At 43.5% G+C, this 19,635-nt stretch overlaps 1 protein-coding gene across 1 annotated transcript; it reads left to right on the top strand.

Annotated features, from left to right (window-relative positions):
- The first annotated feature begins 5,340 nt into the window (after positions 1 to 5,340).
- Positions 5,341 to 15,747, top strand: LOC112970731 (organic solute transporter subunit alpha-like). The gene is made up of 8 exons (XM_026075440.1): positions 5,341 to 5,419; positions 7,162 to 7,313; positions 7,439 to 7,512; positions 9,069 to 9,227; positions 11,909 to 12,020; positions 13,272 to 13,418; positions 14,843 to 14,948; positions 15,422 to 15,747. Exons 1-8 carry the CDS (start codon positions 5,341 to 5,343, stop codon positions 15,607 to 15,609), a joined length of 1,017 nt encoding a protein of 338 aa, XP_025931225.1. The 3' UTR covers positions 15,610 to 15,747.
- Positions 15,748 to 19,635: the final 3,888 nt, after the last annotated feature.

Genomic DNA, 19,635 nt, shown 5'->3' with positions numbered 1-19,635 from the left:
ATGAAAAGCAGAAACATTTATAAACAAAAAATAAATAAACCAGTTTTAGTGTGCAGTTTCCTCATTTTGAAACACTGCATTTTGATTTCCATCATTCTTTTTTTTTTATTTTAATCAGTTTCAAAATGTTTCAGATGTCAAAATTTGTTTTTGAACAGCAGATGCAGAATTGTTCATGTAGGAAATGTCAAACTGAAATGTTTCCACACAAAGCAAAGTTAAAAAATAGTTTCAGGTTAAGAAATCTGTTAAAAGTTGCCCTCTTATCAGAAGCTTCAGTTCAGATGAACTGGCTTTTTGACATTAAAAAATTCTCAGAATTCCTGTCAGCCCTCATCTAGAAGTTGCGGATTATAAATCAAGGCTGGGAAGGAAAAATCTATAGAAATTTATTCTTAGGAAAGAACATCTTAATCCTAATATATTCATTTCGATGCTGAAGATCTGTGAGGTTTGTCTTTGCCCATCAGTGCCCTTGGACACATATGAGATGCTCACAAAGTGGCACTTACATGATCCTTAAGACTTATTTGTCTTACTGCTCATCACCACTCCTTTGGGGAAAAACTTCTCCCATTGCTGAAAAGCTCTGCAATCAAATATATGTACTTTACCACAGCGATGGCAGAGAAAATGCACTACCTGCCTCTGTTCCACCTCAGGTTGCTGATTGTTGGCTACCCCTCTTAACGCCAATTTTGGGACCTAATTTTATAAGGTTCTTTCAGCTCTTTGTTCTACTATGAAGTACTGTGAATTTCCTTAGTGTTGTTCCACTCCTGCATCCAGTCACTCATGAGTTACTTTGGAAAGGTAAGACAAGGCAGATAATTACTGGCATCTAGATGGAAGCGTAACAAAGTATTGCAAAAAATGATATTTAGTTTGATTCTGCTTCTTTATATTTCTCCCCTATATTGACTGCCAGAAACTGATTTGCTATTTTGGAAGTGAGATAAAATCAAACTTGCATTCATCTTCAGATTTGATGAAAGCCTCTGTCTTTTCTCTTTTATTACTTCTGTATTGAAGTAGACCAAGAGTCACTATCTAAATTTTCCTCTTAAAAGCACAGATGTAAAGCTTCTGGCAAACCCAATATTCTTTTTTTTATGTAGAAATTTGCCCATCTGAATAGACATGAAAATGACAATTCAGCTTTGTTACACTGATTTATTTCATTGTAGTCATTGTATTTCTTTATATTTACAGTTGCTATCCAAATAAAAGCAAATTCCATTATTAATCTATCCGTGATATAGGTGTTCCTTATTTTACATTAATGAGTCACCTTTTCTGAAAATAGTAATTTTTTATTGGCAGTAAGTGAAAAGTCAACAGCTTTATAGTGGAAAAAGGCCAAGTTACACCTCAGTTTAACTGTATAGTATGATACAGCCGAGAAGCAGGGTTTAATTGCATTATTAAACCTGCACATGCTTGTGGAAGCTGGACAATTTTAGCCAACTTTCCTTGGCTGGCTGGGTGTTCAAATTTGTGAAAAATCTGATATACAGTCCTACGATATTGAAAAACGTTGATTTATTTTTCTAATATAAACTTCCCTTGTTAGTTTGAACTCAGCTGAACATAATTTTTCCTCCGTGAAACCATTTTGACTGTTTCCCATCTGCAGTGATGACAGTGACAGTCTGCTAGATTTCCCTACAACCAGCATGCTTTAGCCTATTCTGTATTTCCCGTACTATGGAGCTTAGAGGTTGCCTTGTGATAGCCTGCAGCATCTCTTGCTGTTTGGTTTATGGGCCAGGAATGGCATCAGGACTTCTGTGTATAGGCTTGGCCTATATGTGACAAAGGGGCTGTGTCACCTTCTGAGAGCCAGTACGCGTCCTTCGTCCTTCGGGGAGGCACCCCAGGTGGCATTATCTCCCACTGACTGTGCTCTGGGAGGAGAACGATCACAACAGGCACGTGTTCAATGGAGCTAAGAGAATGCAGTTATTCCAGTGAGGCAGGTTAGTGAAAGCCATCCTAAGAGGGGAAAAGAGATAAAGATGATTGTGTCGATCTTTAAAAGAAGAGTGCGCTGGCAATAAAAAGGGGCATGTTCCTTGAGAAGAAAAAAAATGTGAACAGGACAGCATTTGGAAGGAGGCTGAACCACAAAGAGCTCTAAAGTCCCCAGTAAACAGAGGCAGGGAATTGTATTCACAGGCATTTTTTATTCTGAGTAACTACGTATATCTCTTGACCTGTCTAGTCTGACAGGTGACTGATTCATAAATACTTTTCTACTGCTGAAGTTGTTTTTTGTGTCAAATATCATGCATTAAACTAAAGGGTTAAACTCAAAACTGGAATAGTGAAACTGGGAGGAAGATGTACTTAAGCACAGGGGGATTTGAAGGGTTTGGCATTGATCTAGGGGCCTGGCATTTGGCTTAGAGGCTAGGGCCCAGAGGGCACTGCTGAAGAGCCTGTGCTAAGCAGGTGTGCACAGAGCAGCAGACCTCAAACTGTGGTAGTTGATGGGTCGTGGTATGTTCTTCAGTGTGATTTATTTATCATTTCCTTTTGGCTACACTGATCTGCAAGGAAGTTTAAGGACTGCCAGTTAGACCAACCCTTGCTAGTCCCAGAATTCAGGAAGTACTAGCCCAGAATGTGAGCAAAAGATGATGCCATGCTCCATATTTAAGGCAACTTACTAAGGAAGTGGATCTAATGTGTGACCCAAAGATGACAAAATGATGTTGCTAACAAGGAGAAATTGCAGTAGATTTGTGGTATTTTGGTTTTAGACTCTATTCTGTGCAAGGAACTCCAGCAGAAGAGAGAGTAGCATGGATCTCTACAACAGCAGTTGGGCATTAATCCTTAATCTTTAAACTTCAGCCAGTTAAACTCATACAAGTTCATGAGACAGGAAATCCTCTAATGCTATGTTCAGTGTATACTGCAATATTTGTTCCTAGTATTGCTGAATGACTAAAATATCACAGTCAAATCCAGAATCATTACTATGTGAATTATTCTAGGCACTGTTACATCAAAGCAGACTCTGGCTTTCTTTTAAATATGATAAAATAGCCATCAGTTCTGTCACTCCCATACTTACTGCATGTATTTCTGTAGCAAAAGCATTGATAAACCTGTTTCATTCAAATATGGGACTCACAGGAAAGGAATTTTTATTTTTAGCTTTCAGGGAATGCAAGAAGCTGGCAACCAAAACAGCAGCAGATAGGAATCCTGTTGCTTCTGCTCAGGAAGAACCCTCGAGGGCCTTAGGCCATCCTTCCATCTCAGCAACTCCTGACTTGAGCTTTCAGTCACATTTCAGAATAGGTGATCATCTTCAAATATTTTGATTTAAAAAATCATGTAAACTTGGGGGAAAAGTATGGTGTGTTAAGGTTATTAATGGCTATTTCCCCCACAGCTGGCAACTTCATCTTCAGCTAGCATCTCATTCAAGCTAGCAACTCATCTTCAGGAGTAAAGAGACTTCCAAATAGAAAACGAGCTAGAATTATGTTTCAAGAATTTTGTCTGTGTCTTTTCTGTAACTGGGAGCAGAAGATATTCTTGATATTGGATGCTCTGGGAGGCCTGTGAAGTCTGCCCAGACACCACGTTCTAACAGTCAGTTACTGCTACAAGCCTCTCGGTGAAACTATAAAGCTCTTCATGTTTCAGTGTAGTGAAAATGATGAGAGGAATGCTAGGGACAACTCAGAATAGATGGCTTTGGTTTACAACCCCATGTACAATGCTCCTGATGGTAACAGAACAGGCTATCAGTAGCCCCTTCTGTCTCAGTCCCAAATCCTGCCATACTGGAAGGAATCTGCCTCTTCTTAAACGAGTACCTGCTGATGTTTAGCCACTGAGCAGCTCAGTTCATCTGCGCATCCCTGTGTTCCTGTTGGCAGCATTTTGGTGTCCAGCCTGTCCTTCCTCTGAAAAGTCTGGGAATCCTGTGAAAACTCCAAGATGACAGGTTTTACTGCAAAAGGCCTGTGGTGCCTATGAAAATCCCACACTCCCTAAATTTCCTCCATTTTGTTCAAGATCCTGGAATACTACCTTGATGCAGGGAGGCCTCCATACATATTTAAGGTGTTTTGTGTGTTCAGTTCCTTACCGACACTCCTTCACGTATTTTTGCCATGCTGATTCTTGAGCTGTCATTTCTGAAGACTCCAAGACCTTTTTGGTCTCCGTGGTGGCTCCAAGACCTTTTTTCTGAGTGGTAATAGTTAACTGCTGTGTAAGCAGTTCGGGGTGTCCTCCTTCCCCTGTACACTACTTTGCATTTAATGATACTGAATTTCACCTGCTGTTTTGTCACCCAGTGCTATAACAATCCTGCTTCTCCTTGCTGCCAGGTTTGGTCTGACTATCCAGGACAACTTGGTAGTTGGTGCCAAGGTGTCACCAAGCTCCATCACTTCATTATTCATCATTCCCTTTTCCAGGAAACAGCCTGAATATATTGCACAGCACAGGCCCCGGAAAAGATCTCATAGGCATCCTATCAGCAGATGAAACAAATGTGGGGAGGTGGAGAAACCCTTCATGTATTCCTACCCTCTGTTTGCTCTCCTCCAGCCAGCTATTAGCTCATAAGAGTGTGCTGCTTTTCACCTCATTGCCGCCAAGATTCTTGAAAAGTCGTTGGTGAGGACTAGTGGAAAGTCTGCTGAAAGTCTGCTACACTGACCGGGCAGCTGAGCGCCTCCACGCACTCCTGCGGAGAGTGCAGCGCTGAGGGCTGCTCTGACAAGGCTGGGGTGAAGCTGGACACAGTACAGGGGAATCCAGGCTGCTCCTGGGCTGATTTCCCTTTCCTCCTTGGCTCTCAGGCCGTGGTCCTGGACGAGACCTGACCCAGACAGGCTGTTTATTCACCTTTTTTTTCCTGTGGCTCTATCTAGGCTTGCGAAGCAGGGGTGCAGAGGGATCCAGTGGCTTCACAAGCAGCCACTCCATGCAGGCCGAGCAAAACCTGCTTCCAAAGCTCCGCAGCTTCCTGGCACACGAAGCCGGGGGCGAGATGCTGCCGGCAGGTGCCCGACGGGAGCGGCTCCTCCCCCGGGGCTCGGCACTAGCCAGCCCGCGGGTGCCCGGGGCCGCTTGGCGCCAGGCGGCAGCGCGGGGGCCGGGCTGTGCGCGCCGCCCCGGCTCCCCGCGGCTCCGCGGGCTAATGATTAACCGCCCCTCGGGCAGCGCCGAGCCGCCCGGGTGCGCGCACCGCGGCCCCGCAGTTCCCGAGGGGCCGGCCGGCCGGCAGGCACCGGCTCCGCTGCCGCCTCCCCGTCCCCGTCCCCGCTTCCCGCCGGCGCTGCCAGAGCACGGCGGCGGCGGCCGGCCATGGAGGGCGAGGCGAACGGGACCCTCCACCCGTCCTGCGGCGCCAGCGAGCCGCCCCACTCGCGGGAGCTCCTGCAGAGTAAGTGCCGCCGCGCGCGCGGCCGCGGCGAGGGGCGAAGCCCTCGGCGGGAGCAACGGGCTCGCGGCCGCCCTCCCCTCCCCTCCCCCCCCTTCCCGGAGGCGGCGGCGAGGCGGCCGCCCTCCGGCCAGGCCCCGCGCGGGCCGCCCCTCCCCCCCCTTCCCGGGGGAGCCGTTAACGGCTGCCGGCGGCGCGCGCCGCGCTCAACCGCCACTGGCGGCGGTTGGGCGCCGCGCCCTGCCCCCCCTCCCCCAGCGGGGGAAAGCCCGAGGGGAGGCGGAGGGCCCGGGGGCAGCGGGCGCGGTGGGGCTGCGCCGGGCGGAGGGAAGCGGCGCTGCGGGCACCTCCCTCGGCGGGAGGCGGCGGCACGCGGGGGCTGGCGCTGGACTCGCCCCGTGCGCGGGCCGCCGCGGTGAAGTGGGGCGAGCGCGGCTCTTACCAGGGCGCCGTGCCCTCCTCGGTGCCGGCCGGCCCTCCCCTCCCGCCCTCATGCCCACTCGGACTCCCCCAAAGATGCTCCTGGGCTCCCCGGGGGCACGGCTCGGATCCCCTCCCAAACACGCAGCGCCCCCGTTCAAAAGTGCGGTAAATGTGTTCGCGCTTTCTGAACAGGCCGAGCGGCAGCGAGCATAGGGGGGCCCGTCACTCTGCGCCGGGACAGAGGCGGAGGAAGGCAGCCAAACGCAGCCGCCTTTGCTGCCCTCGCTGAAGGCCTGGCTGGGGACCAAGGTCTTGGTGAAATGGGTTGCCATGGCGCTGGCTTTGCTGCCTTTGGCTTTGGGGAAGAGAGACGGGACAGCAGGGTACTGAGTCCAGAGCTGTGAAGGTGGTTAGAAAACAGTGTGGACAGGGGGAAGGCACTTGGGAGAGCGAGCCAGGGCTTCCTGGTAAATGCCACACTGAGCACTAAACCCACAGTCTGCTCTCAACCCCACTGGTGAGATTTAAGGTCTGTCCAGTGAGATCTGGACTGCAACAAAGTCTAGAAGTGATTTTTTTTTTTTAAAGCACATTAGATTAAAAGGCTAGGAAGACTCTTGCTTACCTGTGCAGGCACCGTTTGGTATGTCTTAGATATGTTCCTGCCAAGGTAGGCCCAGGTTGGTGCAGGTGATGACCACATACACTTCCTAAATTAAGTATGACTTCATTGCAGCGCTTGCTTCTATCTCCAGAAGTTACCCAGTGTTAAGGGAAAAGGAAAAAAAAAAGAATTTGTTGGTGGCAAGTTTTATCCCAGCACAAATACACCAGGACCTTATACTTTCATTGCTCCTGTACCCCATAAACTTCTACTGAGCCTCTAAAAAGTTTGCATACCCAAGAAAGACAAACATGCATTTGAACATGGAAGCAAAGAACTAATACTGAGTAAATAAAATTTTGCTTGTAGTTTGCCTGGTAAAGTTCCCAGAATAGCTTCTGTTGTTTGTTTACACTCATCTAAGAACATTTGTCCTAGAAGTCCACCTTTCTGATGGAGACTTCTGCATAATGCCATGCAAATGTGGGCGCTTATTCTTCATGCATGCTGTCTGTGGATCCCCAAAAGATTTATTTATTAAGTTTAAGTACTTGAATCTTCCTGTTGAGTCAATGATCCATGTCTGTAGCTAAGGATGAGTGCAAATCTTTGCAGGAATAGGACTAAGTAGTCCCTCCGAGAGGCTGTCTTTACATTAAACGTTGGGAATACTTATGGTTTGAAACACACTGTTTTGTTTTCCTTTTACGTTCTGTAGGCCTTGACCTGGCAGGTATTTTTCTCTTTGCAATCTTGACTCTGATGACGCTGATTGCCAGTCTGGTGTTTGTGGAGGAAGTGGTCTATATCTATAGAAAAATCCCCTCCTCCAAAAGATCAATCTTAATTTGGATAAACGCCGCAGCTCCGGTAAGTGTTGTGGAAAAGAGATAAAACTGAGTGTTGAAAATGCCGTTTCCCTGGAAAATCTATATTTATTTTGTGAACCTGCTTTACCTCTGCCCTTACTACAATCCTCCTCCCTTTCTGTATAGGTGATTACTACTACCTCATGCATTGGGATGTGGATTCCTCGCTCAACAATGTTTACAGATTTCACAGCGGCAGTGTGAGTATTCTACTTGTTTCTAGACATTGCACCGAACCCTGAATTTCTTCCCTTTAAACATCTGCTACTCTTGGTAAACACAGTCATTTTGTAAATTTAACAATTTAGTAATTTTTAGTTTTAGTTTGAGTTGAAATCTCTTGGCGGCTCTTTTATGGTAAGTGGGAAATGCTGAAGTAGTTCCCAGTGCTGCAGCCCCCTAGTGTGGAACTGCTAGTATGAAAGAATTGTGACTTAAATGTAATTGAACTCTTTGATTGACAACAGCTTTAAAGTAGTACTCTTTCTTTTCTCCCTGTGAATGTCATGTAGAATGAGATTCTGACCTGTGACTTCTGTACTGTGGTTTTATTAATGATGAGCTGTAGAGGTCTATTTTTAGTGGTGGCAAGTGAACCTCCAATAAGTATATCAATGTAAAAATGTTCTGCAGTTGTCCTGATAAAAGCACTTTCTGCACGAGCATGACAGCTCTGACATGAACAGGGAATAACAGAAAAATGTGGTTCCTGGTTCCTGGAGGTGATGGTGTAGCCCTTGTAGGCAAAGCCTAGCAGGGGGATGCTGTGTGGCGGTGTGCACTCCAGGAGCGCCGAGATGATTTTGGAACCCACTGCAGGACAGAATCACAAACTCTCATGGTTAGCCTTACCCCATAACACACTGCATTTACAAAGAGAGCAGAGTAAAAAGGAGGGAAAACACAGTAGGAGGGAGCACTGCTAACGCATAGCAATTTGTGCAGCAAATTGCAGATTGCCAGAGACTTCCAAGGATCCAGTCCTATGGTACTTTAATCTTAATTCCCCCTCCTCTCTTGCCCCAGATGCAGGTTCCTGTCCCCTTCCTTGCACCACCACTCACACTTCTCCAGCTGCACAGTGAGCTTGTTCAAGGAGCCAGTGCAATTGAAGAGGACCTCTTCTATTTTGTGGATTTCTGTTTGTTGGATTTTAGTGGATCGGTTCCCTAAATCAGTTGGGGGCAGGGAGGAAAGGATGGTTGCACAATCTGTAGTTCCTGGGAAGGGTTGAAAATGTGCAACTGGTGAAGGAGGGAGAGGCGGAGTTGTAGCAGTCTGTGCTTGGATCTGCTTTGGCTGCAGAGGAACCACACCCTGACCGGGACAGCACATATGATGTTAGCTAAATATATATATGAATGTAGCCATGTATTTTTTTGTAAGTAGAAATAGGACTTGTTCTGAAAAGTTTGGACCAGTCAGGACTAGCTAACTGATACAAAAACATGGCCCTAATGACTTGGGCCAGAAATTCCTGTGCTTAAATACTGACTCTGCCACCAAGCACCAGTGTGGCTTTGGGCAATTCAACAACTGCTTTGTGTCTCAGTTTATTCCTCTTTCAATGGAGTTATAGCAGTTCTGGCCCTCCAAGGTGATGGGAAGCTGATGATTTTTTACAGCTAGTGCTAGAATTTCTGCTGATTGCAAAGCACAAGCTTTAAAAACCCTCAACAGCAGAAGGTACTAGCCTATGCAGGCATATGAGAGACATGCAGGAAAAGTTCAAGCTGGCATTTTCTTCCTCTCCTAGATTTTTTGCCATAGTTATCCACAAGTTCCTGCTGATGATGATTAAAGAGTGCGGCGGTCAAAAGCTATTCCTCAGGCGGTTTGAAAATGGTCGCTTCAAGATCAGTACAGGCCCCTGCTGTTGCTGCTGCCTTTGCCTCCCTGGTGTGCGCATCACTAGGTGAGTTGCCCTTTAAGATTTCCCAGCTGGAAAACTGCTGCTGGAATCCAGCCAACTTGGCAAGGCCACATTTACAGCAAAGGGCCTCCCTGCTTCCTGAAAACACTCTCTTGGCTCTTGTGATTGAGATCTCCTCTGTCAGTCTCAAGCTGTCTCTTTTAAACAGTACCATCACTTTATTAGGGCTGTACAACACGGCTAATTTATTTCATTTTTATTAATGCAGAATTTTGCTTAAAAGTAGAGAGCATGAGATAACTCATTTTTAACCCAGTGCAGTGTTCCCACTTGCAGTCATGTTGAGCAATGCGTTATCCCTCCAACTAGTCCCGTTCTTTTCCAAGAAACCATTTGTGTACTAAGCAGTAGTGTGTGGGAGGGGGAATTTCCATTCTAGAAACAATAATAACTGAGCTTTCAGTTTCTTTTCATACCAGAAGAGAACAAATGACTCCAAATTGAATACTTTCCACAAACAGAATTTTCAAATTGAGGTTGACTTGAAAGAAAATTTCTCTTACTTTGATAAATTTGAAATGCTTCATTCTGATTTTAACTTTGAAAGTACTTCAGATTAAAATAATTTTTAGAACAAAAAAGGTGTAATTCCTGGAAAGCTTTGATCTCCATGAAATGGCATTGTCTAGTGAGACAAAACCAAATATTTTATTCTACTAAACTAATAAGGCACTTCAGGGAAGGGTGGTAAGGATGGGGAGCTGCACCTACAGATAGGAGCCAATATACTGTACCATAAACCCTGCCTCCTTCCTGCATTGCGTGGTAGGGCCCCTCCTCCAGCTAGTATCACGCTGTCATTTACATGCTTCTCCACAATATTTGCAGCCTGAAAGCCTCAGCGATTTCCCAGGGCTTTTCTACTGGCACAGAGTATGGGAGTGTTTCTCACATTAAGAGCAAAAAGCTCGAGGATTGAACGTGCAAGATACAGAGAAGTTTCTACGAGGGCCTGGACATTAATGCTGGAGGGACCTCAGGGACTTTATGGTCTAGTTAAGTGAAAGCAGCAAGGAGAATGCAGCCTACCTCACTGTCAGTCCAGTGAGAGCTTATCCAGGAATATGAGAGGGCTGGTGATATTAGCTTGTAGCTGTCCATTTGGAAAAAAATAAAAGCTTCTTTGCTCTGCAGAAGAGCTTAGGGCTCCTTCTCTTGAGTTTGTAGTACTGGGAAACTTATCTGCTGTTTATGCTCCTGACTTCCAGCCTTTTCCCATTACAGGTAACAATGTTTTTGAAAAATGGGCAAGGTATACCAGAGAAAGATCAGTCTCGGATTCCTTCCACAGATATCTTCTGGGGAAGCAGGGAGCTACTCCAAGGGAGGAACTCATTCTTTAAAAATATGGTATACTATCAAGCGGTCCGGGGAAGGTAACAAGGTACAGTGGACAGATGAGGCAGTGTAACAAGCCATACAATGGAGAGATGTGGCAGGAGAAATCTGAGGGTAAAGAATGGTAGACCTGTGTCGACAAGGAAAAAAACACCTGGTGTTGCAGTGACAGCACTGTTTGTCATGTTATTCTTTAAAGCCCTTTGGGAATAATGAACCTTTGAAAAGGTGTATGCACTAAATGGCTGGCCTGTTGTAGGCCATTCCACAAGTGTTTGTGCTGTTCATAGTCCCATAGTTATTAGCTATCTTAATTGAGCAATTCAGGTAATTCCTGTTTCATGGCTATATGCTGTAACGTATATTAAATGGCAGCCTGTTGTCTGCTAAGGCATCTGTGATGGGAGTCTCAAGGGATCAAGAAACTGCAGTGCAGACAATAATATAAAAGAGTATGGGAAATGCACAGTAATAGACTAAGACATGAGCCAGCTGTAGCAGCCAAAGCTTGTCCTGTGAAGACCAAAGGTGAGCTGAAGTCAACTTTCATGTCCGTTGTTTGCATGTGCATCTGCCCCTTTTCTGGTGATGTTTAATATTGGATGGCCAGGTTATAGTATATGAGCTGCGTTCTGAATAAAGATTACACTGATAGATAGGAGAAAGAAAATCCTGAGCTGTCCTGCTGGCCATGTGCAGTTTACCAAGGGAAGGCTAGCTCCTTTCTCCTGTTAGGTACAGAGAAGCAAAACCAGATGCTGATGCAGTAGTATTCATGATGCATTGAAAAATTACCAGTCCTTTCACCTAAGTCTGTGTAATTCCTTTTCTTGATTTACCAGACGACTAAGAATTAGCTGAACGGGAAGGTAGAGTCAGATAGAAGCACTGCACATGACATGGATTGAAGCTCTGTAGTAGTTTGCCATTCAGCTGCAAAGGCTGAATTGCTCAGTTTCATCCGAAAAGTGAAATAGTAAGGCAATGTGACAGAGCGAGTGGCGTTATCATTCAGAGACCCATTATGCTGCTACAGGCTCCCTCATTAGCTCTGGAGCAGAGAAAGACATCACATTTTGCCCAGCTTTGGTTAGTAGGTAATTGGTGCAGAATAAGAGTACTATTTTTGTAGAGGCTCTACTAAACAAGCATCTGGGTAATTCTTGGAAGGATTTTTGAATCTTGAAGCTGTTCCTCCCCAGATATTAGCCATGTCCTGTAGGACTGTAGGAGTGGAGAAATTTTACTGTCTGACAGTATCCAAAAAATGTTATTAAGGCTGTTAATTGGCCTGTGTGACTTTTTTTTTTTTTTTAATTTGTCAGGCGAACCCTCCTTTGGCTGAAGTTGGGCACCTTTCAGTTTGCTTTCTTTCGACCTGTGCTCATGTTTCTATCAATAGTGCTTTGGACCAATGGCGATTACAGCCCTTATAATGTAAGTAAATATTGTAATGAGCAGCAGCCCACAAAGTCCATAGTTTTGGGGCTGATGTTAGTATCTTGGCCAACACCTAAACTGTGGGATCTGGGAACACTTCCAAGTATCTCCTGACATTGTTCTGTTAAGAAGAGATCCTGAAGTGTATCATTTCTCCCTTCCCCTAGACTCTTGATTTGCTGGCTTCTCTTGGAAAGAAACTGAGTGTCAGGGTGGTTTGGGCATCAGGTTATGCTCCAACACATGGCCCAGTCTATATGGTGTGGGGATCAGGACTGCAAGATGGCCTGTGAGATGTACCTGCCCTGTTTTGTAAGATGCAGCCTTAAGAAACATGTACTGTGCATAAACAGGAAACCTAATTAAGTATTTTTCTGCAAGTTGTGGAGGTTTTTATATCCTTGCAAGGTAGAAAAGATAGTAAAGGTAGTACTGTACTTTCACTTTGTACTGTGTAAGCTGCAAGATGATGGAGAAGTAGGCTCTCATTGGGTTGCAACAAGTGCTTTGAGCCAATATTTAGGATCCTTGCTACAGCTGAATAAGCTATAACATTTCCCTTGATGTCAGTCTTTTCAGTAACGGTGTCTTAAAAATAGACATTTCAAACCTTTATTGTGGTGTGGCTCATGCAGACACTTTCTTCTTTTTTGCCATTAAAGAGTCAGTGAGTCCAGAGGGGAATGCTGTACAAACAGGACCATCCCACAGCATTAAGAATTCCTTGCAAACTTTAAAACAAGGCCTGTGGAGCACATGAGAAAGCTGTGTTCCCTTTGTGCCTTCCTGTGGTTGAAAGGTTTCATGATCACCAAAGCTGAAGAAAGTCTGTAACTGCTAAGAATTTTGCATCTCTTGGGTAACTCAGACTAAAAGCAATACTGTATTTTTTGTGTTGTTTCATGGTACTAAAATAAATGACCCCTCTGAGATGTCACGTTGTGAATGCTCTCATGAGCTGCTGAGCCTTCTCAGGTGCTGCTGCAGTCAGGTTGAGGGGTCATGTCACTTGCTGCCTTCGCAGGACTGAACAGATTCACCCAGAGGGTGGGAGTGCTATGGCACCGCTCCAGTTAGTACTGTGCACTTTCCAGTGCAAACCTGAGCAACCCCTGCTAGCTTCAGCTTTTGTGGAGACAGAAGCAAGCATTTTAATGTCTGCATCCTCCAGTTCATAACGTCTACCTTGAAATAGTAAAATTTACATTGTCAAGTTTTATAAGTATGTTTGTTTGATTTGCTTCTCAGTTATCTCTTAAAGGAGCTGCAATATGGATTAGCTGCTTCATTGGTATCCTTACCATTATTGCTCTGTGGCCAGTTGGAATCATGTTTCAACAAGTTAGGGCTCTCCTTAACTGTAAGAAGATCATCCCTAAGTTTGCTCTTTATCAGGTGAGAAATTTAACATTTTTGGTAAGCATTTCTATTACTGTTGATACAGTGCTGTCTCTCTGGTTCTTGGTCCTTTATTTAAAGGTTATGGTATTTTTTTTTTTCCATAAAACACACTGTACAAAGGCATATTTTTACCTGATTAAAACTGTACTGCATCTATTCAAAGCATTCTCCTTGGCTGCTGTTCAGTTTAGCGCGAGCTGAGTTACTTCTGGTCTCTCAGAAGTGCTGGAGATTTGAGCTGTTTAAAATCCGTTCATCTTTAGGCTGTGGAAATCAAAACACCACCTTCTGCAAGGCTTGAAGGAAGCTTTGGACATGCAGTATCCTGAAACACAATGTTAAAATGCTGGTGTGTACTTATAAACTAGGAGAGGATGTGGAGCATTGTGTGGGTGGCTTTTGTTTGAACTGTTTTAGCAGGGCATGGTGTTCTGTTTTGAAAGTATTTTTCTTGGCCATTCTGCATTTCAGAGTTAGATAATAATGAAAATACTGTCTGGGAATCATTAAACAATAAAGAAAAGAACCAGATAGTTAGGCTGAATAAGTCCAGGGATAGGACCACCCTCTCCCACATAACCCTGAAGAAAGAAAAAGAGTAAGGTAGAATCCCTGGATATGCATCCTGCTTGTAGAGGACATGTAGAAAGACTGTGCATCAAGGTGTCTGTTAAGAAAATTATTAAATGCTTATAAATGCAATAGACAGGATGGTAAGCAGTCGTCACATCCGCAAAACTGCATTAGTGCGAATCCAAGTTTAAGATGGCAAACTCCGTTCATGTGAGGGTTTATATCCAGGCAATAACACCAGCAGCTAAAGAGACACTCTTGATATCTCCAAAGCAGAGAAGGTCTAGCTCAGTGAATAGCAGGTAATATGATGCATAAGTGATTACTGTCGAACCCGAGCTGCAGAGTCCTTCATCCTTCATTCCTTCTGGCAAGGAAGCCACTTCTGTATAACTTGGGGAGCACCACATCTCCCTGCTCTGGCAAACAGATGAGCCAATAAAAGAAGCATGCCTCAAATACTTCCTCCCACTAAGGGAGAGCATGAGCTCATAGTTAGATTAATGGGAAGCGTTTTAAACCTTTTTAATCTAATATTCAGAGCTCAGTATTGGTTTAAATCCCAGCAGGGAGCTCTGTATATTTTGCAGTTCCAGAATGAAGTGCTGAGATGAATCACTTTTAGAATAGAGAGGTTTAATTTAGTTATCATATGCACAGCAATATCATCCTGACCAAAGGATGCATCCTTCAGAATGGCAGGCAGCCTGCTGGTAGATGGGAGGTGAGGAGGGCAAGAAAGGAAGAATGAGGTGAAACAGGGTCTATTATGAAAGCAGAATTGGTGTGTGAACTATAATCCTTCTGCTGGTAGCTAAAGTATCTGTTTTCTCTTCCTGCTGCAGTTTATCCTCATTCTGAGCCAGCTGCAGGCAGCTATTATCAACATCTTGGCTATGCAAAGAATTATTCCCTGTATTCCACCACTCTCCTCTTCAGCAAGAGGAGCACGTAAGTTCTTTTGGAAGGGGGTGTTCTTCATTTACTTACAGAGGTGTCAGTTCATTATTGCTAACTGCAGTATCTGGCGTTTTCCTGAAATATTAATTTCCTGGGATCGCGTAGCCTTTTGAGAATCTCAGCTTTTATTTAAGAACAATAACAAAACTTTTCTAGCTCTCATAGTTGCAGATGAAAACTTGATAGTGAGAAGAGTTAGAATCAGAAATCAGAGGACAAGAAACCAACAACTATAATTATTGTTAAATCTCATGGATTTTGGATGCGTATCTTACTGCATGCTTATGGATGGGCAATACTTTAATTCTCTGATATTATTGCTGAGTGTGAGATATGCTCCATTATGGGAGTAGGGTAGTAAAATTTGTCCCTTTTGCACAGACAGGAATGAATAAGCTATTCATTCCTTGCCTGATCCTCATGTTCCTGGGGTTTTTTTGCTTTTTTCCCCCTCTTTTTGGCAGATATGACCCAACAGCTTCTCATCATGGAGATGTTTCTGATAACCCTAATCTCAAGGGTGGTCTATCGGAGAAGATACGATGATCTAGAGCCTCCAGAGTGTACCCCTGAAGAAGGCGGGGACAACAAGCAGACTCCTAAGATTATCCTGAATGGTGCAATTAGTGAAGATGGATTGCTGGGGGTTTAGAAGATCCCTGTGCTCCTGCTCTGCAGGAGCTGGAAGCTCAGCTTTAGGAGCTTTTATATCCTTGCAACACAAATAACCACTGCCCATGTCAGAACAGCTTCTGACGTAAATACCTGTGAGCTATACTGAAAGGACCAATGAGTGGAAGGATAACCCCCTTTTTTCCTCAGTGATATACACATGGTGTGAGCGTTTTCATACCATGTAATTTAGTAAGATTTCATACCATGTAATTTTATCCTGTTGTCAAACACTTGATGGCAGCCAAACAGTCTCACAATGTGAATTTTTTTTTTTAGCTATTTGAATGGCTATGATTTAGAGTTAATCCAGAGTCATTCTCTTTTCATCTTTTTTGATTTTTGTTTTAAGCCTATTTCAGGTAGGCTGGATCGCTCTCACAGGTCTAACACAGCATTTTCCCATCTGTCCTCCATTAGAATTTATCATCTCTCACTCTGTGCCACAAGCTCATTATAGCTAATTTGGGTCAGTAAATATATTTGCACATGTTCGTTCTGAAATCCCCAAACCTGTCCATGCCCTCCACCTACATAAATGATTATCTCCTCAGGGCAAGATTTTCACATTCTCTGGCAATTCACATCCTAACTCAGTAAATACACAGTTGCTGTTTGTAAATATATAATTGACATTGGCAGATGTTCTTCCTAGGGAAGGCAGATTCTCAGTCACTGATCTGGAAAAAGAAAGTAAGGGTTATGGCCCAAGGTGTGTTCTGTCACTGCTGTATGATGTTATGTGGTTCTTCAGTTCTGTACTTGGAAAATGGGAATAAGGATACATGGGATCCTTGTGCAAAAGGTGTCTATGAAGATAACTATTATTGAAAGGAAGCTTTTCCAGAAAATTCTTGTCTCCCCAGCTTATCCACCCCACCTCTGGCCCACCCAGGCATCCAGTAGAACTTGAAGTATTATTAGACCTTTTGACTTCACATCCATTAGTCTGTTTTGCTTAAATCAACTTCTGCTTTTTGCAAATGGTCCTGATGTTCTTGGATGACCCTAATTGCTTTGATTTAGTTCAGTATAATTTGTAATATGATATTGTGTTACTCTGTTTAATAAGCATGTGGATATTGTGTTTGCTGGGAAAGGAGTTGCAGTACCATATGCTAGCATTTGTCTCTCTCCTCATCTAGTCTGATTCCTAGAAGTAAATGCCTAATCCATGCAGCATGGATGCTTATTCTATATGTAGACTGGGAAAATGTTTCATGTTAGAAAATGTGTTATTATCATCTTTTACCTATATTATGTCAAATACAATTTGCCATCAAAGCAGAGCTAGGCAAATAGTGGGGTTATTTTTGGTTTACAAGGAATTCCAAAAATACTTTCAGTTTGGGAGCTGGAGGTGGAAAATGAAATATTCTGTAAACCTCAGCAAGTTGGGAGGTTGGATTAAACAAAATGTTTTCTTTCCTTTAGATTGAGGTCAGAAATAATATTTTCATTAACAATAGAATAATACCATTTTACTAGAAAAAATGAATTATTTTTGTTTTGAAAAGGTTGAAAAAATTTTATACTTAATTTTTTTCTAAGCAGGTAGTCTGGGAAATTAACACAGATTCTTGAACTGCATTAATGTGATAGAATTTGTATTTTTCTTAAAAAACAATTTGGATGAAAATTTTCACCCTAGAGCATGTCCGTAGAGTTAACTAGGGATCAGCTTATATATTCTTAATACAACAAACTTTGTTAAAGTATTTTAACTTTATAGCTATTAGCATATTTCTAATGTTGCATTATATCTGGATACACAAGGCCACAGATACATTAATAATGTTGCTCTTCTGGACTTGCAGAGTGGTTCTTAATTTCATAATGGCATAGGGGATGGCTGGCTGTGACTTCAAGAAGCTTCAAAATTGGGAAATATTTGGAGCCAGTAAAGTATCTCTGAATTCCTGTGGAAAACAGTTTAATTATTAGAGTGAATGGGACAAAAGAGCATTACTGGAAGAGGCTTTCTATAGTGGTTCTGTAAGTGGTGTGCCTTGGTGAGCAGGGTCTGTTGCATGGCACAGCAGACCCACACCACTGCATGGACACTGCATTTGGAAACAGGCAGAGCGTAGGAAGAAGCTGAGCTGGGGGTGGTCTCTGTACACCCAGCGAAGGTGGCTGCCAGGGCACAGAAGGGTCTTCACCTTCACACGTGCTGCCTTTGAAGCACTCGTTCAGGGGACAAGATCTTCTGTCACTGTTGGCCTGGTATTTGTCATGTCTCTAAAATGCCCATTAAAGTATATCTTTTAAACAGCAATGTGAGCCTAATTTAGCCACAAGGATCGCTAGCTCTTGTACTTTTGAGTAGATATTAAATGTTTGTCTTGCTATTTATCTAACATATTTGAGCAATAAAATATACTGTCAGGTGATGACTGTCAAGCAGAGTTGGCAGCAAAGACATTTCTTTTTACTATGTGCAGTCACGGAGGTCTAATTCCAGAAAGCACTTGCTCACACAGAACCCTTTTCAGAGCAAAATTGGAGACACTAAATCTTAAATATGTGCCTAAGAGCTTTCTTGAACCACAGCTTATGTGAATGCAGTAGAATGTATGGAGTTTACTACAAATTTCTTATTTTTGAGCTTTTTAAAGGAAGAATTCCTCCCTCATCTCTGGCTCAAACCTATAGCTTTAACCTGCGTAATCTAGGTGTCCCTCCCTAGCTGGGTAGGAGTCTGGGAGCTAGCAACCGGGGCAGCAGGTGGGCTGCATTGCAGTACATTCATTTAGGTGCTCTTGAAATTAAAACGTTGGAAATCCCAACATCCAAGTTGTACCTTAGGCAATCTGCGCATGGAAGAAATGAAACAGAACACAGGAATTTCCTCCACTCTCAATTTTGATAAGGATCCCTTTCTCACCAGCGAGAAAAATTGTTTTCAATTATGTGATGATGGTGATGAAAGCATTTGAAAACATTTAACAAAAGCTAGACGATAACAAGTTTCACAACTCATATTTTATACAGCTGCTATAAAGTAATAAGTCTTAAGGTGAGCCTATAACCTTTAAGCTACGTTTACTTTAGATTATAATGTGAGGAGGGATAAAGGTATTTTATTGGTGCCTTTTGTGGTGATAAAAGGCACCAACACCATTAAACAGAAAGATAGGAACAGATGCACAGAGATATGTGATCAAAGGTTAAAACAGCATTTGGAGAGATTGATGAGAACATAGAGAAAAAAATTAGCTACATGTTTTGGGTGGTCAAGCAGTAAAAATATGAGAATGAAAGCAAACACTGATAACGAAGTGTTCCAGAGTATAACATACAGTTATGTAATAAGAACAGCATATACAGGAGAGGGCAGAATTAATGCTAGCACTTTGTAATTCTGCATCACTGGCTTTTCAAAAAAAAAAAGACAACTGCTCAGTGCATTTCTTTTGCATCTATCATTCAAGCAGGGGTGTTTTTGTTTGTTGTTTGTTTGACAAAACTAAGTGAATCTCTCCCGCTCCAGAAGGCTGTGAACTCCCCCGTGAACCTTGAACTCCCTCCCACAGCCCTCCTGGCAGTGGCAAGCTGGCATTCCCCATGCAGGGCTAGCTAACAGGGCAATTAGGTGTGTATTTAAGTGCATTCTTGTGTGTTTCATATGTCTTGCCAGCAGCAAAGAATTATGACTGGCTCCCCAAGGGATCTGTTCCCGGTGATAAGAGGGTATTCTGATGATTGTAGACCTTTCTATCCCTATATCCCCCCTACAGTTGTCCCCTCTGTTCCTGGACACTCACACTTGTCCCTGCCTCGTTCTCCCTGCTCAGAGAAAAACTTGGGTGCTCCCCAGGCTGGCCTCTGTGTTGTATTGCAAGGGAAAATAGGCAAAATATTGTTAGGCCATTTTTTTCTCTGCTAAGTCACACCTTAATATAGCTCCCAACAGGTCACAGTGCAGCCTCATTAGTAGATACACTGGCTCCTTCCACAAACTCTTCCCATTCTTCACTTCTCAAAATCCCAGTTCCTTTTAAAA

Source organism: Apteryx rowi, unplaced genomic scaffold (assembly GCF_003343035.1).
Source record: "Apteryx rowi isolate R43461 unplaced genomic scaffold, aptRow1 scaffold_403, whole genome shotgun sequence".
Classification (NCBI taxonomy): Eukaryota; Metazoa; Chordata; class Aves; order Apterygiformes; family Apterygidae; genus Apteryx; species Apteryx rowi.
The sequence above is the reverse complement of the archived record's forward strand: the minus strand, read 5'-3'. Positions and strand labels throughout refer to the sequence as shown.